The sequence below is a fragment of the Leptosomus discolor genome, unplaced genomic scaffold (assembly GCF_034619465.1).
Source record: "Leptosomus discolor isolate bLepDis1 unplaced genomic scaffold, bLepDis1.hap2 HAP2_SCAFFOLD_182, whole genome shotgun sequence".
In the NCBI taxonomy this organism is placed as follows: domain Eukaryota; kingdom Metazoa; phylum Chordata; class Aves; order Leptosomiformes; family Leptosomidae; genus Leptosomus; species Leptosomus discolor.
Window position 1 is genome coordinate 10,001 of NW_028237774.1, and position 22,137 is coordinate 32,137.

The window sequence follows — 22,137 nt, forward strand, 5'->3', positions numbered from 1 at the left end:
GGAGGGGATGGAGGGGATGGAGGGGATGAGGGGATGGAGGGGATGGGGGGATGGAGGGGATGGGGGGATGGAGAGGATGGAGGGGATGGTGGGGATGAGGGGATGGAGGGGATGGAGGGGATGAGGGGATGGAGGGGATGGGAGGATGGAGGGATGGAGGGGATGGAGGAGATGGGGGGGATGGGGGATGGGGGGATGGAGGGGATGGAGGGGATGAGGAGATGAGGGGATGGGGGGATGGAGGGGATGGAGGGGATGGGGGGATGGAGGGGATGGGAGGATGGAGAGATGGAGGGGATGGAGGGGATGAGGGGATGGAGGGGATGGGGGGGATGGGGGATGGGGGGATGGAGGGGATGGAGGGGATGAGGAGATGAGGGGATGGGGGGATGGAGGGGATGGGAGGATGGAGAGATGGAGGGGATGGAGGGGATGAGGGGATGGAGGGATGGAGGGGATGGGAGGATGGAGGGAACAGGGGGATGGAGGGGATGGAGGGGATGGTGGGGATGAGGGGATGGAGCAATGGAGGGGATGGGGGGAATGGGGGGGATGGGAGGAATGAGGGGATGGAGGGGACAGGGGGGATGGAGGGGATGGGGGGCTGCTCTGGACAATGGGGCTATGGGGGTGTTGGGGACACTGGGCGTGCTGGGGACACCAGCTCCGGGGGCCACGTCCCCGTCTCCCCCCCTCTCTGTACCCTCCCCTACCTATAGTGAGGCACCGGCAGCTCCTTCAGCACCTCCTTGATCTTCCCCAGGCGAGCCTCTTCCATCTGGATGGCCACTGCATCCTACCGGAGCGGCGAGGGGACACAACACGGGGAGACGAATATCGTCCCCTTCCTTTCCCCAGCGTTGGGGACAGGTTGGGGATGGGGGGGACGGGGGGGGACGGAGGACACAGGGAGGAGGGGACACGGCACTCACGGCGAATTTGTCGTAGAGCTGGTAGGTGAGGAGCGGGTTGGGGAGCTCGCGGAAATACGCCTTGCAGAGGGAGCTGACGCAGTGGATGTCCTGCAGGTAAACGTCCCGCTGCAGGTCGGGGCAGCGGTCGCTGTCGAACTCCTGCCTGCGAGCGAGGTGACCCACTCAGGGCAGGGGACACGGACGGGGACCAGCGACGGGGACAGGGATGGGGACGGCGTGGTCGTTTCCCCCGCCCCAGCCCCGCTCGGTCCCTGTGCCGTGGAGGGCTCTCGCTGGGGTGGGTTGGGATGTGTCCCCGAGGAGGTGGGCGAGGGCCTCCGGGTTGGTCCCGGCCCGTGGGGCTCGGGGACACGCAAGGATTGTCACGGTCCCCAGGGAGCGGGCACGGCCCCAGCGGGGTGGAAATGGGGTGGGTTGGTCAGCGGGGTCCTGCTGCTGCTGGGATGGGGTGGAGGGGATGGGGGGGACGGGGGGGGATGGGGGGATGAGGGGGATGGAGGGGACGGGGGGGGATGAGGGGATGGAGGGGACGGGAGGGGATGAGGGGATGGAGGGGATGGGGGGGGATGAGAGGACGGAGGGATGGAGAAGATAGGGGGGATGGAGGGGATGAGGGGATGGAGGGGATGGGGGGAAGGAGGGGATGGGGGGGATGGGGGGAAGGAGGGGATGGAGGGGATGGAGGGGATGGAGGGGATGGTGGGGATGGGGGGAAGGAGGGGATGGAGAGGACAGAGGGATGGAGGGGATGGGGGGACAAGGGAATAGGGGGGACGGAGGGGATGGAGGGGACGGGGGGGATGAGAGGACCGGAGGATGGAGGGGATGGGGGGATGGAGGGGATGGAGGGATGGAGGGATGGAGGGGACAGGGGGATGGAGAGGATGGAGAGGACAGAGGGATGGGGGGATGGAGGGGATGGAGGGGACGGGAGGATGGAGGGGACGGGGGGGATGAGAGGACGGGGGGATGGAGAAGATAGGGGGGATTGAGGGGATGGGGGGATGGAGGGGATGGGGGGGCGGAGGGGAGGGGACAATGGGGCTATGGGGGTGTTGGGGACACTGGGCGTGCTGGGGACATGGCAGGGACAGGGGATGGTGGCCCTGCTGGGTTCTTGGGGACAGAAGAAAAGGGGAGAAAAGAAACGAGGGAAAAAAACCCGAAAGGGCGAAAGAGTGAAAAAACCCCGGCCCAAAGTTGGAAAGAATGAGAGAGCGAGAGCGAAAGACTGGAAAAGAGCGGGAACAGACAGAGGAGGCGAAGGAACCGGTGACCGAGCCGGGGGGCGAGCGAGGGGGCGGCGGGGCCCGATCCGGCCAGCTCAGCACCGGGGTTTGGCTGGTCCCGGCCCCCCCCCCCCCGCCTGCCCCCCACGCCGTCGCCCTCCCGCTGCTCTCCCCTCGGGGCCTGGCTCAGCCCGGCCCCGTTTCCAGCCTCGCTGGTCCCACCTCCATCCCGTTCCCTTCCCCGTCTCCATCCCGCCTGCTCCCATCTTCATCCCAGCCCCGTCGTCCTCCAGACTCCGCCTCCACCCTGCCTGCTCCCATCTCCATCTTCTGCCCATCTCCCTCCTGCTTTCCTCTTGTTTGATCCCTGCTGGTCTCCAGCTCCATCCCACCTTCTCCTGTCTCCAATTCCATCATCTCCATCTCCATCTCTGTCTCATCTGCTCCAGCTCCAGCTCCATCCCATCCCATCCCATCCCATCCCATCCCATCCCATCCCATCCCATCCCATCCCATCTGCTCCAGCTCCATCCCACCTTCTCCTGTCTCCCTTTTCTCCATCTCCATCCCATCTCCATCACCTCCATCCCTGTCCCACCTGCTCCAGCTCCATCCCATCCCATCCCATCCCATCCCATCCCCTCCCATCCCATCTGCTCCAGCTCCATCCCACCTTCTCCTGTCTCCCTTTTCTCCATCTCCATCCCATCTCCATCACCTCCATCCCTGTCCCACCTGCTCCAGCTCCATCCCATCCCATCCCATCCCATCCCATCCCATCTCATCCCATCTGCTCCAGCTCCATCCCACCTTCTCCTGTCTTCATCTCAAGCTCCATCCCATCCCATCCCATCCCATCCCATCCCATCCCATCCCATCCCCTCCCATCCCATCTGCTCCAGCTCCATCCCACCTTCTCCTGTCTCCATTTTCTCCATCTCCATCCCATCTCCATCACCTCCATCGCTGTCCCACCTGCTCCAGCTCCACCCCACCCCACCCCACCCCACCCCCAGCCCCTCCAGCCCCATCCCACGCCCGGCCCCGCTCACCGCAGCCGCTGGATGTTGGAGGAGACGCCGGAGAGGCGGTAGATGCCGTCCACCACCCCGTGCTGCTCCACGAACTCGGTGCAGCTCCTCAGCACCTGCGGCACTGCGGGACGGGCCCCGCGGCACCCACCATCACCCCCCTCCCCCCCGCCCCCCGCCTGCTCCTTGCCGAGAGCCGGAGGCGACGGCGGCCGGGGGGTACCGAGGCCACCCACCCCCCCTACCCCCCACGCCCTGGGGACCCAGTGATGGGAGTGGGGCACCGAGATTGGAGCCACGCCGGCGTGCCGCGACCCCCCCCCCCCCCCCCCCAAAAAATCTCAGAGGGACCTCGCCGGGAGGCGCCGCGGCGGCGACGCTTGCTCCGCCGCCGGTGATGCAACCGTGTGCGGCGTGAGTCACCCGTCCCTGTCCCCTCCCTGGCTTCTCTCGGCCTTGGGGGGGGGGGGGGGTGACCCCCCCTGCCAAGGCAGGGGTCCCCACGGGTGGGGGAGGGGAGAGGCGGGTGCTTACCATCCTGCCCCGACTGCTGGAGATGCTCCAGGAGGTCGCAGCCGAAAACCCGCTCCTTGGTGCCGCCCTTGCGCCTCGCCTTCTGCCGGGCCTTCAGCGCCAGCGACATGGAGGCGGCGCAGAAACACACACCCCCCCCCCCCCCCCCTTCCCCCGTCCCCCTTTCCCCGGGGGGGGGGTCAGATCCTACCCATGGCACCCCAAAACCCCCCCACCCCGGAGCCGGGTGGCGAGCGGAAGCGACGCCCGCGGGGAGGAAAGCGCGGTGGCCGCCGGGGGCCCTGGCGTAGCCCTCGAGGGCGCGGGGGCGTCCGGCGGGCGGCAGCAGGAAGGTGGCGGCCGCCTTCGAGGCCTCTTCCTGCTCCCCGGCGCCTCGAAACCGCAGGGCAGGGCGCGGGTGGCGACACGCTTGCGCGGGCCCCGGCGCTCTTCCGCGCGCGCCCGGGCGCCGGCACGCGCTCGGGCACACGCGCGTGCCCGACGGTGGGAGCTGGGGCGCGTGCCGGGGCGTGCTGGGGCGAGCCGGGGCGTGTGCCGGGGTGTGCCGGGGCGTGCTGGGGCATACTGGGGTGTGCCAGGGCGTGCTGGGGCGTGTGCCGGGGCGTGATGGGGCATGTGCCGAGGTGTGCCGGGGCGTGCTGGGGCGTACTGGGGTGTGCCGGGGCGTGCTGGGGCGTGTACCGGGGTGTGCTGGGGCATACTGGGGCGTGATGGGGCGTGTGCTGGGGCGTGCTGGGGCGTGTGCTGGGGCGTGATGGGGCGTGTGCCGGGGCGTGCTGGGGCGAGCTGGGGCGTGATGGGGCGTGTGCCGGGGCGTGCTGAGGCATGTGCCAGGGTGTGCCGGGGCGTGCTGGGGCATACTGGGGTGTGCCGGGGCGTGTGCCAGGGCGTGCTGGGGCATACTGGGGTGTGCCAGGGCGTGCTGGGGCGTGTACCGGGGCGTGCTGGGGCATACTGGGGCGTGATGGGGCGTGTGCTGGGGTGTGCTGGGGCGTGCTGGGGCATACTGGGGCGTGATGGGGCATGTGCTGAGGCGTGATGGGGTGTGCTGGGGCGAGCTGGGGCGTGCTGGGGTGAGCTGGGGCGTGTGCTGGGGTGTGCTGGGGCGTGCCAGGGTGTGCCGGGGCGTGCTGGGGCGTGCTGGGCTGTGTGCCGGGGCGTGCTGGGGTGTGTGCCGGGGCATGCTGGGGCATACTGGGGCGTGCTGGGGCGTGCCCACCTGCATGGGCCCGGGCGTGCCCTCCCACCCCCGTGCACCCTTCCAGAAGGTTCCGCCCGCTGCGGCGCGCAGGGAGGCAGCTCCGCTCCGCGCCCCGCGGCTGCAGCCCCCTGGTGCGGCCGTCCTTGCACACGCGTGCACGAGCAGCGTCCCTCCAGCACACACACGTGTGTGTCCCCGTGTCCCCGTGTCCCCGTGTCCCGTGTGTGTGTGTGTCCCCCCCCCCGGCTGAGACCAGACGCACTCGACACGGGGGTCCCAGGGTCCCGCGCGGGGGTTTATTTACAGCAGCGGGGGGGCGGGGGGGCCCCCGTCCTATACACGTCTGTACACGCGGGGCGCGCTGGCCCCGGGGACCCCCGCCACCAGCCCCACGCCCGGGGGGGTCCCGGCCCCGGGGGGGCCCCCTCAGTAGTTCTTTTTTTGGGGGGGGGGGGGGGGGCAATGGAGGGGTTGAGGGGGGGGGTGTTTTGGGGGGCCGTGAGGGGGAGAGAGGGGACACAAGCGTCCCAAATGCCACCGAGTGGGGACGGCCGCGGGTCCCCAGCGCCGCGCGGGAAGGAGCCGACCCAGAGTCCGAAGGGATATTTTTTGGGAAGGGGGGGGGGTGGGGGGCGGGGGGGGGGGGGGGATCCCCGCTGGGGGCTCCTGCCCCTGTCCTGTCCTTGGGGTGTCCCAATGTCAGGGGGTGTCCCCACGCCCGTGGGTGTCCAGTGGCTCCGGTGCTCGTGGGTCCTGGATGTCACCGCCTTGCTGCCCGGTCCCCGGCGAATGTCCCCGACCCCGTGCCAGCAGCAGGGTGACACTGGGGGACCAGAGCCCTGTCCTGGGGCACGGCGAATGTCCCTGACCCCGTGCCAGCAGCAGGGTGACACTTGGGGACCAGAGCCCTGTCCTGGGGCACAGTTCATGTCCCTGACCCCGTGCCAGCAGCAGGGTGACACTTGGGGACCGGAGCCCTGTCCTGGGGCACAGTTCGTGTCCCTGACCCCGTGCCAGCAGCAGGGTGACACTGGGGGACCGGAGCCCTGTCCTGGGGCACAGTTCACGTCCCCAACCCCGTGCCAGCAGCAGGGTGACACTTGGGGACCAGAGCCCTGTCCTGAGGCACAGTTCATGTCCCCGACCCCATGCCAGCAGCAGGGTGACACTTGGGGACCAGAGCCCTGTCCTGGGGCACAGTTCGTGTCCCCGACCCCGTGCCAGCAGCAGGGTGACACTGGGGGACCGGAGCCCTGTCCTGGGGCACAGTTCACGTCCCCGACCCCGTGCCAGCAGCAGGGTGACACTTGGGGACCGGAGCCCTGTCCTGGGGCACAGTTCGTGTCCCCGACCCCGTGCCAGCAGCAGGGTGACACTTGGGGACCGGAGCCCTGTCCTGGGGCACAGTTTGTGTCCCCGACCCCGTGCCAGCAGCAGGGTGACACTTGGGGACCGGAGCCCTGTCCTGGGGCACAGTTCACGTCCCTGACCCCGTGCCAGCAGCAGGGTGACACTTGGGGACCAGAGCCCTGTCCTGGGGCACAGTTCGTGTCCCCGACCCCGTGCCAGCAGCAGGGTGACACTGGGGGACCGGAGCCCTGTCCTGGGGCACAGTTCACGTCCCCGACCCCGTGCCAGCAGCAGGGTGACACTTGGGGACCGGAGCCCTGTCCTGGGGCACAGTTCGTGTCCCCGACCCCGTGCCAGCAGCAGGGTGACACTTGGGGACCGGAGCCCTGTCCTGGGGCACAGTTCACGTCCCTGACCCCGTGCCAGCAGCAGGGTGACACTTGGGGACCGGAGCCCTGTCCTGGGGCACAGTTCACGTCCCTGACCCCGTGCCAGCAGCAGGGTGACACTTGGGGACCGGAGCCAGCCCAGCAGGCGGGCAGAGCCAGGGGAGCCGCAGGGGGCGGGGGGGGGGGGGGACGACACGGGGGTCCCTTGTGTGTCCCCCCCCGGCCCCGCCCGGCTCAGACCAGGTGCCCGCGGCCGTTGATGTAGATGCCGTTGGTGGTGGGCTTGGCCTGGAGCATCCCGTTCTCCTGCACGAAGTGGGTCATGGCCTGCTTGATGGGGTCGTCACCGCCGCCACCGCCGCCGCCGCCACCGCCGCCGCCATCCTCCTCTTCCTCCTTGGGCTCCTTCCCCGCCGGGATGGGCAGCAGCGGCACCGCCGGCACCTCCGTCTGCGTCTCGATCTCCCGCACCGTCGAGAGCGTCGAGTAGCTGCGACCTTCGGGCTCTTCGCTCTGGGGGGGGGGGGGGGGGACAAGGGGTCACGGCTGACGGACGGACGTGTCCCCTCCGGGGCCCCACGTGGCGCCGGGGCTGCCGTGGGGCAGGGGGCTCGGCGCACGGGTGTGCGCACGTTGGGAGGGCCTTGCACGCCCCAAAGGGGGTTGCACGCACGGAGGGGGCGCGTGGGGCAAGAGCGGGGTGCACACGTGGGAGGGGGTTGAACCCCCCCGCGGGGGTGCACCCATGGAAAGGGGGGGGGGTGTGCACACCCAGAAGGGGGGGTTGCACCCGCAACGGGGGTGCAGGACACGCCGCGGCAGCCGCAGCCCCAGGCTGGGGGGGGCAGGTGTGGGGCTGAGCTGGGCCCCCTCCCGCCCCCCGCCCCCCCCGGGGGAGGAGGGGGGGGGGTCTCACCATGGCGGAGCAGATGCTGGTGCCGCGCAGGCTGTCCCCCCGCAGGCTGTCCCCCCGCAGGCTGTCCCCCCGCAGGCTGCCCTGCCGGCTCTCCGCCCGCAGCTGCAGCGTCTCCTCCAGCTGAAACGGCCCCGTGAGACCCTGCACCCCACGGCTCAGCCCCGTGGGTCCCCCAAGGCCCAGCCCCATGGGCCCCCCAAGGCTCAGCCCCGTGGGCCCCCCATGGCCCAGCCCCACGGGCACCCTGCTCCCAGTCCGCCTGCAACACCCTTACCCAGCGCCCCAGGTACCTCGATACCCATCAAACTGGGCACCCCAACACCCGTCACCCTGAGCACCCCACCACCCATCACCCAGGGTACCCCAACACCTTCTGTCTTGGGCATCCCACCACCCATCACCCCAGGCTCCCCAATACCCATCACTCCGGCACCCCAACACCTTGGGTACCCCAAGTTCCACGTCCTTGGATACCCCAAGACCCATCACCCAGGGTACCCCAACACCTTGGGTACCCCAAGTTCCACATCCTTGGGTACCCCAAGACCCGTCACCCAGGGTACCCCAACACCTGCTGTCTTGGGCATCCCACCACCCATCACCCCAGGCTCCCCAAGACCCATCACCCTGGGCACCCCAACACCTTGGGTACCCCAAGTCCCCCTCCCTTGGGCCCCCCACCTGGGCGCGCGTGTCGGTGCTGTGGCTGGAGTGCAGGCGGCGGATGGAGTTCTCCCGGGTGAGCGTCAGCTCCTCCTCACTGGGGGGACAGGGGGGGGACACGCTCAGCACGGGCCCCCCACCTCCCCCCACTGCCCCCCCCCCGCCATCCCTGACACCCCCCCCCCCCCCCGTACCCCCCTCCTCCCCTTCTTACTACTTCTCGGAGATGCGCTTGGTCTTGCGCTTGTGGTAGAGGGTCATGACGACGACGACGACGACGAGGACGCAGAGCAGGACGGCGGCGATGACGCCCACCACCACCACCGAGGCCGAGACCAGGTCCACCTTGCGCACCTCGTCGTCTGCGGGGACACCGCGGGGCGGGCGGGCGCGGTGAGGGGGGAGCAGAAGTTGGGGAGGGGGGTGGATGGGTGGAGGGATGGACGGAGGGACGAGTACGCGGATGGGTGGGTGAGAACAGCCGTGGCCAGACGGGTGGAGGAGCCCGTGGAAGGATGGGTGAGGGCATCCATGGGTGGGTGGGTGGGCGAGAACATGGGTGGGTGGGTGAGGGCATCCATGGGTGGGTGGGTGGGCGAGAACATGGGTGGGTGGGTGAGGGCATCCATGGGTGGGTGAGGGCATCCATGGGTGGGCGAGGGCATCCATGGGTGGGTGGGTGGGCGAGAACATGGGTGGGTGGGTGAGGGCATCCATGGGTGGGTGAGGGCATCCATGGGTGGGTGGGTGGGCGAGAACATGGGTGGGTGGGTGAGGGCATCCATGGGTGGGTGAGGGCATCCATGGGTGGGTGAGTGGGCGAGAACATGGGTGGGTGGGTGGGTGAGGGCATCCATGGGTGGGTGAGGGCATCCATGGGTGGGTGGGTGGGCGAGAACATGGGTGGGTGGGTGAGGGCATCCATGGGTGGGTGGGTGAGGGCATCCATGGGTGGGTGAGGGCATCCATGGGTGGGTGGGTGGGCGAGAACATGGGTGGGTGGGTGAGGGCATCCATGGGTGGGTGAGTGGGCAAGAACATGGGTGGGTGGGTGAGGGCATCCATGGGTGGGTGGGTGGGCGAGAACATGGGTGGGTGGGTGAGGGCATCCATGGGTGGGTGGGTGGGTGACAACATGGGTGGGTGGGTGAGGGCATCCATGGGTGGGTGAGTGGGTGAGAGCATCCATGGGTGGGTGGGTGGGCGAGAACATGGGTGGGTGGGTGAGGGCATCCATGGGTGGGTGAGTGGGTGAGGGCATCCATGGGTGGGTGGGTGGGCGAGAACATGGGTGGGTGGGTGGATGAGCGAGGACATCCAGGCAGTTGGACTCGATCTTAAAATCTTTTCCAACCCAAGCGGTTCCACCATCCATGGCCAGACGGGTGGGCGAGCCCACGGAAGGATGGGTGGAGGGGCTGATGGACGGACAGACGGACGGGTGCGTGGATGGACGGGCGGTTGGACGACCGACGGAGGGACGGACAGGGAGAGGCGGCAGGGGCGGGGGGGGGGGGGTGGAAGGTGGGAGGATGGGTGGGCAGGTGCGTGAGTGGGCAGAGGAGGGGGTGGACGGGCGGGTGAGCGGGCGGGTGGGTGGGTGGGCGAGCAGAGGCGGGTGGGGGGGAGGGGTGAAAGGGGGTGGGGCGGGGGGGACGGAGGGGTGAAGAAATGGAGGGAGAGTGAAGCGGTGGGAGGGGGTGGATGGTGTGGGGGTGGCGGACGGACGGACAGACGGAAAGCTGGGGGGAGGGGCAGGCACGGACAAACGGGTGAAGAGGCAGAAAGGAGCCCCGGGGGAAGGGCTGGACGTAGGAAGAGCCGGGGGACACACACACACACACACACGGACGGACACACGAGTGGGTGGACACACGGACGGACGGGGCAGAGAAGACCCCGGGGAGGGACAGACGGACGGGCACGAGCAGCACAGAACGGCGCTGCCCCCCCCCCCCCCCAACCAACCCCCCCACTGTGTCACCCTCCAGGGGTCACCGGGGCACCCCAGGGTGTGTGTCCACCCCCCCGCCACGGCGCCCACCTGCCACCCTGCCCTTGACGCTGACGTTGGCCCGCGCCTCCTTGGTGGCCACGCGGTTGGCGACGCGGCAGACGTAATCCCCGGCGTCGGCGGCGGCGAGGGGCCGCTGGAAGACGAGGGTGTCCCCCTTCACCCGCACGCCGGCGGGCAGCGGGGCGTTCAGCCTGCGGCGCGGCACCACCGTCAGCCCCCGGCGTGCCCGGGCGGGTGGCGGTGGCGGTGCCGCCAGCCAAGTCGGCGTTGCCAGTTCCCACGGCTGACGCCCTGCCCCGGCCCAGGCGAGGCTTGCCCGGGCACGGCACCGCTTGCCCCGCTCGCCGCCGCCGCCGCCGCCGCCGCCACCGCCGTGGCCCTCGGCACGGGCAGGCCCGGGCAGGGACATGGCGGGGATGGGCATGGATGGGGTGGGGGGCATGGCGGGGATGTGGCGTGGGGGACACGGCCCGGGCACGTGGCAGGGACGGGGTGGGACGTGGTGGGATACCGGCACAGGCAGGGGGACACGGCAGGGACATGGCAGGTGACACCAGCACGGGCAGGGGACACGGCAGGGACATGGTGGGACACCGGCACAGGTAGCTGGGACGTGGCAGGGGACACCAGCACAGGCAGGGGGACATGGCAGGGACATGGCAGGGACATGGCAGGGACACCAACACAGGCAGCTGGGACGCGGCAGGGACACTGGCACAGGCAGGGGACATGGCAGGGGACACCAGCACGGGCAGGAGGACATGGCAGGGGACACGAGCACAGGCAGGGGACACGGCAGGGACATGGTGGAACACCGGCACAGGCAGGGGAAGCGGCAGGGGACACCAGCACGGGCAGGGGGACATGGCAGGGGACACTGGCACAGGCAGGGGACACGGCAGGGGACACCAGCACAGGCAGGGGACACGGCAGGGACATGGTGGGACACTGGCACAGGCAGCTGGGATGCAGCAGGGACACTGGCACAGGCAGGGGACATGGCAGGGACACCGGCACAAGCAGCTGGGACGCGGCAGGGACACTGGCATAGGAAGGGGACACGGCAGGGGACATGGTGGGACACTGGCACAGGCAGCTGGGATGCAGCAGGGACACTGGCACAGGCAGGGGGACATGGCAGGGGACACCAACACAGGCAGGGGATGTGGCAGGGGACACTGGCACAGGCAGGGGACATGGCAGGGGGCACCAGCACGGGCAGGGGGACATGGCAGGGACATGGTAGGGACATGGCAGGGACACCGGCACAGGCAGCTGGGACACGGCAGGGACACTGGCACAGGCAGGGGACACGGCAGGGGACACCAGCACGGGCAGGGGGACATGGCAGGGACGTGGTGGCACACTGGCACAGGCAGCTGGGACATGGCAGGGGACACCAGCATGGGCAGGGGGACATGGCAGGGGACATGGCAGGGACATGGTGGCACACCGGCACAGGCAGGGGACACAGCAGGGACATGGTGGGACACCAGCACAGGCAGGGGACGCGGCAGGGGACACCGGCACAGGCAGGGGGACATGGCAGGGGACACTGGCAGAGGCAGGGGACACAGCAGGGACATGGTGGGACACCAGCACAGGCAGGGGGACATGGCAGGGGACACCAGCACAGGCAGGGGAACATGGCAGGGACATGGTGGCACACTGGCACAGGCAGCTGGGACATGGCAGGGGACACCAGCACAGGCAGGGAGACATGGCAGGGGACACTGGCAGAGGCAGGGGATGCGGCAGGGGACACCAGCACAGGCAGGGGACATGGCAGGGGACACCGGCAGAGGCAGGGGGACATGGCAGGGACATGGTGGCACACCGGCACAGGCAGGGGACATGGCAGGGGACACCGGCAGAGGCAGGGGACACAGCAGGGACATGGTGGGACACCGGCACAGGCAGGGGACGCGGCAGGGGACACCAGCACAGGCAAGGGACATGGCAGGGGACACTGGCAGAGGCAGGGGACACAGCAGGGACATGGTGGGACACCAGCACAGGCAGGGGGACATGGCAGGGGACACCGGCATGGGCAGGGGGACACAGCAGGGACATGGTGGCACACCGGCACAGGCAGGGGACATGGCAGGGGACACCGGCAGAGGCAGGGGGACATGGCAGGGACAGGGGTAGGGGACACAGGAGGCACACGAGCGTGCTCTGGACCCCCAGCAGGGACACAGCCGCGCGCAGGGGACACGGGCCCCGGCAAGGGGACACCACGGCAGGGACACCAAGGGTGGGGACAGCAGGGTTGGGGACAGCGTCCTCACCGCGTCCAGTTGTAGGTGGGGGGCGGGTTGCCGTCCCCCAGGCAGGTCAGCGTGGCCCCCTCCATGCCCTCCTGCCACTCCTCCGTGTGCCCCAGCACCGAGGCGTCCGACAGGTCTGGGGACCGGGGGACAGTGAGGGGACGAGCAGGGACAGACCCCGTGTCACCCCCACGTCCCCTCCATTCCCAAGGCCCCCCCTCCACGTCCCCAAAGCCCTCCACGGCGACGTCCCCCAATGCCCTCCATGCCCCCCATGTCCTCTGTGTCCCCAACGCCCTCCACCTCCCCAGTGGCCCCCGGGTCCCTCAATGTCCCTCATGCCCATCATGTCCCCAACATCCTCCTTGTCCCTCAATGCCCCCCGTGCTCCTCAAGGCCCATCATGTCCCCCACGCCCTCCAAGTCCCCCAACGACCCCCAATGCCCCCCACGCCCATCACGTCCCTCCTGCATCCCATGTCCCCAGTGCCCCCGTTCCTTCCGTGCCCCCCATGTCCCCAGTGCCCATCGTGTCCCCCACGCTCTCCAAGGCCCCCAATGACCCTCAAAGACCCCCGTACCCCCACGTCCCCCATGCCCGCCATGTCCCCAGTGCCCCCATTCCTTCCATGTCCCCGGTGCCCATCATGTCCCCCCCGCCCTCCATGCGCCCTGTGTCCCCCATGCCCTCCAAGTCCCCCAATGCCCCCCATGACCCTTGATGTCCACCACGCTCGTCATGTCCCCCACGCCCTCCAAGTCCCCCAACGACCCTCAATGCCCCCCCGTACCCCCCCGTCCCCAATGCCCACCGTGTCCCCTCCATGCCCCCCATGTCCTCCATGCGCCCCATGACCCTCAATGCCCCCCATGCCCGTCGTGTCCCACCTGCATCCCATGTCCCCAGTGTCCCCATTCCTTCTATGCCCCCCATGTCCCCAGTGCCCATCGTGTCCCCCACGCCCTCCATGCGCCCTGTGTCCCCCATGCCCTCCAAGTCCCCCAATGACCCTCAAAGCCCCCCACGCCCATCATGTCCCCCACGATCTCCAAGTCCCTCAATGACCCCAAATGCCCCCCATGACCCTCGATGCCCATCATGCCCATCGTGTCCCCGATGCCCTCCAAGTCCCCCAACGGCCCCCAACGCCCATCACGTCCCACCTGCATCCCATGTCCCCAGTGTCCCCATTCCTTCTATGCCCCCCATGTCCCCAGTGCCCATCATGTCCCCCACGCCCTCCATGCGCCCTGTGTCCCCCACGCCCTCCAAGTCCCCCAATGCCCCCCATGACCCTCGATGCCCACCACGTCCCCCACGCCCTCCATGCACCCTGTGTCCCCCATGCCCTCCAAGTCCCCCAATGACCCTCAATGCCCCCCATGCCCATCGTGTCCCACCTGCATCCCATGTCCCCAGTGCCCCCGTTCCTTCCGTGCCCCCCATGTCCCCCATGACCATCACATCCCCCACGCCCTCCAAGTCCCCCAATGCCCCCCATGACCCTCGATGCCCACCACGTCCCCAATGCCCTCCACGTGCCTTGTGTCCCCCACGCCCTCCAAGTCCCCCAATGCCCCCCATGATCCTCGATGCCCACCACGTCCCCAATGCCCTCCACGCGCCCTGTGTCCCCCACGCCCTCCAAGCCCCCCAAGACCCTCGATGCTCACCACGCCCACCATGTCCCCAATGCCCTCCACTCGCCCTGTGTCCCCCCACGCTCTCCAAGTCCCCCAACAACCCTCAACGCCCCCCCATGCCCACCACGTCCCACCTCCATCCCCCATCCCCAGCGCCCCCCGCATCCCCCGGCCCCCCGCCCCCAGCGCGACGCCCCGGTGCCGCACAGGCGACGCTGAGGAGGTGGGTGATCCTCTTCTCGTGGCGCAGGCCCGGGTGGGCCACCACGCAGGTCAGGCTCTTGCCGTTCATGCTGCGCCCGGGCACGAGGAAGAACTCGCTGGTGACGGAGGCGGAGCGGGCGTGCGCCGAGCGCCGCGTGGCGTTGGTGCCCCGCACCTCCGTCTCCCAGTGCACCGAGGGCACCGGGTTGCCCTCCGCCGTGCACGAGGCCGCCAGCGTCCGGCCCTGCCCTTCCTCCAGCGGCGGCCCCGGGTTCAGGATGGGCAGCGGCGGCACTGCGGGCGGCACCGGCAACCGGTGGGTGCTGCGCCCGCTGGCGGGCTCTGCCGCGGCGGTGACCCCAGACTCCCTGCGCCAACCAGTTCCCCCTGTGCCCAAGGCCCACTGTCCCATGCCCGTCACCGCTCGCCTGCTGCCCTGTGCCCGTTGCCCACCGCCCTGTGCCCGTTGCCCCTTGCCCACCACCCAATTGCCCCATGCCCACCACCCAATCGCCCCATGCCCACCACCCTATGCCCGTTACCACGGCCCCACCCTCATCACCGCGTGCCCATCGCCCCATGCCCCCACCCCACGCCCATCGCCCCATGCCTGTCACCCAGTGCCCGTCACCCACCACCCCACGCCCATCGCCCCATGCCAGTCACCCAGTGCCCGTCACCCACCACCCCACGCCCACAGGCCCCACTGCTCCGCACCCATCACCCTATGCCCATTGTCCACCACCCCACCCTCATCACCCCGTGCCCATCACCCCATGCCCCCACCCCACACTTGTCACCCAATGCCCATCACCCCCCACCCCATCCCCATCCCCCAGTGCCCATCACCCCCCACCCCATCCTCATCACCCCCCCACCCCATCACTCAGTGCCCATCACCCCCCACCCCATCCCCATCCCCCAGTGCCCATCACCCCCCACCCCATCCTCATCACCCTATCCCCACTGCCCCACACTCCCCACCCCACGCCCATCACCCTATGCCCACCACCCCACCCCATCATCTCATCCCCCCATGTCCATCACCCCACAGCCCTCACCCCACCCTCATCACCCCACACCCACCACCCCACGCCCATCACCCCATGCCCCATCCTCATCACCCTATGCCCACCGCCCCATTACCCCCCACCCCATCCCCACCGCCCCATCACCCACCACCCCATCCCAATCACCCCATGCCCGTCACCCCCCACCCCATCCCCACCACCCCATCCCCACCACCCCATCACCTACCACCCCATCCCCACCACCCCATGCCCATCACCCCATGCCCATCACCCCATGCCCGTCCCCACCGCCCCATCACCCACCGCCCCATCACCCACCGCCCCATCCCCGTCACCCCATGCCCGTCACCCCATGCCCGTCCCCACCACCCCATCACCCACCACCCCATCCCCACCACCCCATGCCCATCACCCCATGCCCGTCACCCCCCACCCCATCCCCACCGCCCCATCCCCGTCACCCCATGCCCGTCACCCCCCACCCCATCCCCACCACCCCCCACCCCATCCCCACCACCCCATGCCCGTCACCCCATGCCCGTCCCCACCGCCCCATCACCCACCACCCCATCCCCGTCACCCCATCCCCGTCACCCCATCCCCGTCACCCCATGCCCGTCACCCCATCCCCATCACCCCATGCCCGTCCCCACCACCCCATCACCCACCACCCCATCCCCGTCACCCCATCCCCGTCACCCCATCCCCGTCACCCCATGCCCGTCCCCACCACCCCATCACCCACCACCCCACACCCCTCACCCCCCCCCCCCCCCCCCCCCGCCCGGCCACTCACCCAGCACCTTGAGCGTGAGGTGCCCCTCGAAGGTGCCCTGGGGGAAGGTGCTGAGGTGACACTCGTAGTCGCCCTCGTCGCCCTGCACGGCGTTCCTGAGGACGATGGCGCTGTCCTCCAGCGCCCCGGCCGCCCGCCGCAGCACCCGCCCGCCGTAGGGCTCCTGCACGTGCTCGCCGTGCTGCCGGTCGAGGACGGCCACCTTGGTGCTGCGCCCGCCGGGGCCCCGCTTCAGCCACGTCACCTGCACCACCTGCTCCTGCTCCTGCGCCCGGTACCGGCACGGCAGCACCACGTCCTGGCCCAGCACCGCCGTCACGCTCCGCTCCACCTCCACCACGCCCGCGCCGCCGCCTGCGGGCACCCAAGGGTGGCACCGGGCGCTCGACGGGCGCGCCGGAGTTGGGGCGGGGGGGGGGGGCGGTGGGGGGGGGGGGGGGTGGTGCTGGCACGCAAGGGTGCGGGGGACCGTGCAAGGGACGGAGGGGACGCTCGTGGTGGTGCAGAGCCGTGCCGGGGCTTGTGCACGTGCGAGGGCCCGCGGGGATGGTCACGCACGCTCCGGCACACTTGGGGTTGCACACACTGGCACGCACACATGTGCAAGAGCGCTTGGGCACACTCACGCGCATGTGCACCTGTGCAAGGGACCGAGGGGACGCTCGTGGTGGTGCACAGCCGTGCTGGGGCTTGTGCACGTGCGAGGGCCCTCAGGGACGCTCCGGCACACTTGGGGTTGCACACACTGGCACTCACACATGTGTAAGAGCGCTTGGGCACACTCACGCGCATGTGCTCCCTGTGCAAGGGACTGAGGGGAGGATCGTGGTGGTGCACAGCCGTGCTGGGGCTCGTGCACATGCGAGGGCCCGCGGGGATGGTCGCGCACGCTCTGGCACACTTGGGGTTGCACACACTGGCACGCACACACGTGCAAGAGCACTTGGGCACACTCACGTGTACGTGCTCCCCGTGCAAGGGACGGAGGGGACGCCTGTGGTGGTGCACAGCCGTGCCGGGGCTCGTGTACGTGCAAGGGCCCTCAGGGATGCTTGTGCATGCTCTGGCACACTTGGGGTTGCACACACTGGCAGTCACACACGTGCAAGAGCGCTTGGGCACGCTCATGCTCACACGCACCCGTGCAAGGGACAGAGGGGACGCTCGTGGTGGTGCAGAGCCGTGCTGGGGCTCGTGTACGTGCAAGGGCCCTCAGGGATGCTTGTGCATGCTCCGGCACACTTGGGGTTGCACACACTGGCACTCACACACGTGCAAGAGCACGTGGGCACACTCATGCTCACACACACCCGTGCAAGGGACCGAGGGGACGCTCGTGGCGGTGCAGAGCCGTGCTGGGGCTCGTGCACGTGCGAGGGCCCGCGGGGATGGTCACACACGCTCCGGCACACTTGCGGTTGCACACACTGGCAGTCACACACGTGCAAGAGCGCTTGGGCACGCTCATGCTCACACGCACCCGTGCAAGGGACAGAGGGGACGCTCGTGGTGGTGCACAGCCGTGCTGGGGCTCGTGCACGTGCGAGGGCCCGCGGGGATGGTCACACACGCTCTGGCACACTTGGGGTTGCACACACTGGCACGCACACACGTGCAAAAGTGCTTGGGCACACTCACGCGCATGTGCACCCGTGCAAGGGACAGAGGGCATGCTCACACATGGTCCAGCACACTTGTGGTTGCACACACTGGCACTTACACACGTGTAAGAGCGTTTGGGCACACTCACATGCACGTACTCCCCGTGCAAGGGACCAAGGGGAGGCTCGTGGTGGTGCAGAGCCGTGCTGGGGCTCGTGCACGTGCGAGGGCCCTCAGGGATGGTCACACATGCTCTGGCACACTTGGCACTGCACACACTGGGACTCACACACGTGCAAAAGCGCTTGGGCACACTCACACACATGTGCACCCGTGCAAGGGACCGAGGGGAGGCTCGTGGTGGTGCACAGCCGTTCTGGGGCTCGTGCACGTGCGAGGGCCCTCAGGGATGGTCACGCACTCTCCGGCACACTTGGGGTTGCACACACTGGCACGCACACACGTGCAAGAGCACGTGGGCACACTCACGTGTACGTGCTCCCCGTGCAAGGGACTGAGGGGAGGCTCGTGGTGGTGCAGAGCCGTGCTGGGGCTCGTGCACGTGTGAGGGCCCGCGGGGATGGTCACACACGCTCTGGCACATTTGGGGTTGCAAACACTGGCACTCACACACGTGCAAGAGCACGTGGGCACACTCACACGCATGTGCACCCATGCAAGGGACAGAGGGCATGCTCACACATGGTCCAGCACACTTGTGGTTGCACACATTGGCACTCACACACGTGCAAGAGTGCTTGGGCACACTCATGCTCACACGCACCCGTGCAAGGGACCAAGGGGAGGCTCGTGGTGGTGCAGAGCCGTGCTGGGGCTCGTGTACGTGCGAGAGCCCGCAGGGATGGTCACACACGCTCCGGCACACTTGGCACTGCACACACTGGCACTCACACACGTGCAAGAGCATGTGGGCACACTCATGCTCACACGCACCCGTGCAAGGGACCAAGGGGAGGCTCATGGCGGTGCAGAGCCGTGCTGGGGCTCGTGCACGTGTGAGGGCCCACGGGGACGCCTCGGCACACTTGGGCTTGCACACATGGGCACTCACACGCATGCAAGAGCACTTGGGCGCGATTGCACGCGCTCCCACATACTCGCACACGCTCCAGCACACTTGTTCTTGCACAAATCCACGTGTTTCTCCAGGCACGCTCACACACACTCGGGCACATTTGGGCACCCGCTTGTGCACGCCTGGATGTACTCACAGACATGCAGGCACGTTTGCACACGCTGGTGCACCCTTGTGCCTGTGCACACCCGTGCATTCACATACACTTGGGCACACTTGCGCACGCTCATACGTCCTCGTGCTTGCAAGCGCTCACGTGCCCTTGGGTGCCACTTGCACACGCTCCTGCACACTTGTGCAGGCTCAGGCACGGTTCGACACACTCGTGCATTCCTCGGTGCACTCAGGCACACTCGGGCACGCTTGAAAGCTCTTGTAGGTGCTCGGGCACACTTGCACTCTCACGCACACTTGGGCGTGCCTGGACACACTCATGGGTGCGCTCTCACGCTCACACACACCCGGGTGCACTGACACGCCCACGGGCACGCTTGCACGTGCTCACGAGCACCACGGCAAGCTTGCGCTCACACGCGCGCGCCCACGCTCGTGCACGCTCGGACCCACGCAGGCACGGCTGGGCACGCTCGCGCCCGCTTGGATGTGCTCGTGCTCGCGCGCCCTCAGGCACACTTGGGCGCGCTCACACGCGCACACGCCGGTTTAGGCACGCTCGCCCGCACACGGGCACGCTCGTGCACACTCGGGCCCCCTCCAGCGTGCTCGAGCGCGCTCGTACACGCTTCCGCACGCCGGCGCGTCCCTGGGCACGCTCCCGCGCGCTCGGACGCGCTCCCGCGCGCTCCCGCGCCCGTGGTCACAGCCGTGCGGGCTCGCGCGCGCTCGTGCACGTACGTTCGGGCACGCTCACGCCGGCAGAGACCCCCTCGCGCGCGCGCGGGCACGCTCGAGACGCGCTCGGGAACGCTCGCAGCCCTCCTCCCCCCCCCCCCACCCCGGCGCCGCGCGTGCTCGTGCGCGCTCGCGCTCACTCCGGCGCGCCCGCGCCCACCACGCGCCTTGCGCGCCCCCGGGCCCTCTCGCGCGCTCGCCCCTCTCTCTCTCTCCGCTCCTGCCTTCGTGCCCCGGCGCGCGCTCCCGTTCCGCCGCGGCCGCCCGCGCGCGCGCTCGCGCGCGCTCCCGCGAGGCCGGCGGGTGTCGGGGCGGGGCCGGCGGGTCCCGCCCAACCGCTCGGCGACGCCGGGGGAAGCGGCCGGGCCGGCGCGTCCGGCCCAACCGGCCCGCGCGGATGCCGGGCCCTGCCGGGGCTTGCGGAGGGCTCCCGCCCCCGCCGGCCCCCGGGGCTCCCCGCCGAGCCCCCCGCTCGCCGGGCCCGGCCTAATTACTGCCCCCCCCCCTTACACACACCACACACACCCCCCCCCGGTTAATTAACTAATTGCGGTGCTGCCCAGGCCGGGAGCCACGGGCCGCGCTGCCCTCGCCGCCGCGGCTCCGCCTCGGTGTCCCCTGGCGCGGCGGTGGGGCCGGGGGGGGTGCCGGTACCGGGGGGGGGGTGGTGGTGGGGGGGGGGGGAGGAGGAGGAGGAGGGGGACGACGGGACGGGACGGGATGACACGACACGACGACACCGGGTGCCGTCGGGGCTGGCGGGCGGTCCCCGCCGCGGGGCGTCCCCACCCAGCGGGGCCGAGCGCGTGGGAACGGAGCCGGGAACCGGCTCGACCGGATCCCGCGGGCCCCCCCCCCCCACGCCCCGGCCGGGCTCAGCCCGCGGCGGGGTGCGGGACCGGGGGGGGGGGGGGGGGGGAGACGACGAGGGTCCCGGGGGGGGGAGACGGAGACGGAGACGGAGACGGGAGGGGGGGGGGGGTGTCAGCCGCGGGGGGTGCACACGCGGCTCCGCCTTCGCGCCCGCCGCCCCTCGGCGTGGGCCCGCACACGCGTGTGCCCCCCCGGGGCACACACGGCTATATGGACCCCCCCCCCCACCCGCAAGCCGTCACGTGCGCGTGCTTGCCCCGTGCACACGCGTGTGCACACACACACACAGAGACACACTCCCCCCCCCCCCCCCCCCCCCCAGGAGCCGCAGCCCCGACGGCCGGCGATGGGCACGGAGCGGCACCGAGCCCATCGCCGGGGGCGGGGGGGGGGGGGGCAAGGCAGGGGTCGTTCCCCACTCGAAGCCCCCGACCCCCCCCCGCCCCCCAGGGCTGCGAGTCACGAGGGGGGGGGGGAAGTGTCAGCACCTCCGGGCGTGACGTCACCCCCCCCCGCGGCTCCCGGCCGGTTCCCACGGGTCCGCTGCCAGCGGGGAAACTGAGGCACGGCCCGACCCCTGCCTGGGCACACGCGGGCACGCGCGCGGACACGGACACACACGCGCGGGAGGAGGGGGGGGGTGGGGGGCACGCGCACGGACACGCGCAGGCGGGCACAGGTGCACGGAGCCACAGGTGCACACGCGTGGGATCACACGTACACACACGCACACGCTCACGCCCCCCCCCCCCCCCGCGTGTGTGCACACGCGTGTGCCCCCCCCCCCCCGCCCCGCCCCCCCTGCCCCAGCGGCCGCCCCCGGGTCTCGCCCCCCGCCCCGGTCCCGCACCCCCCGGGCAGCCGCTGCCCCCCGCTCCCCGCCGCACCCCCTCGCCCCGGTCCCGTCTCCCAGCCCGGAGCAGCCGGTGCTCCCGGTTGCCCCCCGCCCCGCCCCGGGGTCCCGCTCCCTCCCGGTGTCCCGGTGCCGGTCGTGCCTTACCGGTGGCGGTGAGGAGGAGGAGGAGGAGGTGGAAGGGCGTCCCGGGCCGCATCCCGCGGGGGGCCATGCGGACACCTGCGGGCTCACGGCGCTGCTCGGCCCCCGGCCAGCACCATCCGGGCCGAACCGAGCTGCACCGGGACGAACCGGGCTAAGCTTTGCCGGGCCGCTCCGGGCAGTACCGGGCCGTACCGGGCCGCTCCGGGCCGATCGCGGCGGAGGGGCCGGTGCTGCACCGCTCCGAGCCGGGACGGGACGGGGGGGGGGGGGGGGCGAGACGGGGAGACGGGGGGCGGAGCCGGCGGCGGGGCGGGTCCGTCGGGGGCGGGGCCTGATGGGGTGCGGTCGGTGGGGCGGGGCCGGGCGGGGCGGACCGGTCTGGCCGGTAGGGGCAGGGGCGGGGCCGAGGGCGCGGCCTTAAAGGGGCGATGGTCGCCGTCGGGGAGCGGTGGGTCCCACCCGGGGCGCTCCCTCGCCGCGTCGGGCAGCGACTCCCCGGGGGGT

At 70.4% G+C, this 22,137-nt stretch overlaps 2 protein-coding genes across 2 annotated transcripts in view; both read right to left on the reverse strand.

Annotated features, from left to right (window-relative positions):
• LOC147412812 (rho GTPase-activating protein 30-like) overlaps positions 1-3,838 on the reverse strand; it is a gene marked incomplete at its 3' end in the record, with an annotated part of 13,832 nt that extends 9,994 nt beyond the window's left edge. The window contains exons 1-4 of the mRNA XM_086480991.1: positions 3,730-3,838; positions 3,217-3,319; positions 933-1,077; positions 714-796 (exon numbers count right to left, since the gene is read on the reverse strand). Of these exons, the coding sequence (XP_086337117.1) occupies positions 714-796; positions 933-1,077; positions 3,217-3,319; positions 3,730-3,838 (440 nt within the window). The remainder of the gene's footprint in view (positions 1-713; positions 797-932; positions 1,078-3,216; positions 3,320-3,729) is intronic.
• A 3,065-nt stretch (positions 3,839-6,903) lies between these two features.
• On the reverse strand, positions 6,904-21,700 carry NECTIN4 (nectin cell adhesion molecule 4). Its single transcript, XM_086480985.1, has 9 exons — positions 21,634-21,700; positions 16,211-16,564; positions 14,387-14,677; positions 12,557-12,671; positions 10,293-10,456; positions 8,463-8,610; positions 8,267-8,345; positions 7,586-7,705; positions 6,904-7,182 (listed from the first exon to the last, which is right to left on the reverse strand). The coding sequence occupies exons 1-9, from the start codon at positions 21,698-21,700 to the stop codon at positions 6,904-6,906; spliced, it is 1,617 nt and encodes a 538-aa protein (XP_086337111.1).
• Positions 21,701-22,137: the final 437 nt, after the last annotated feature.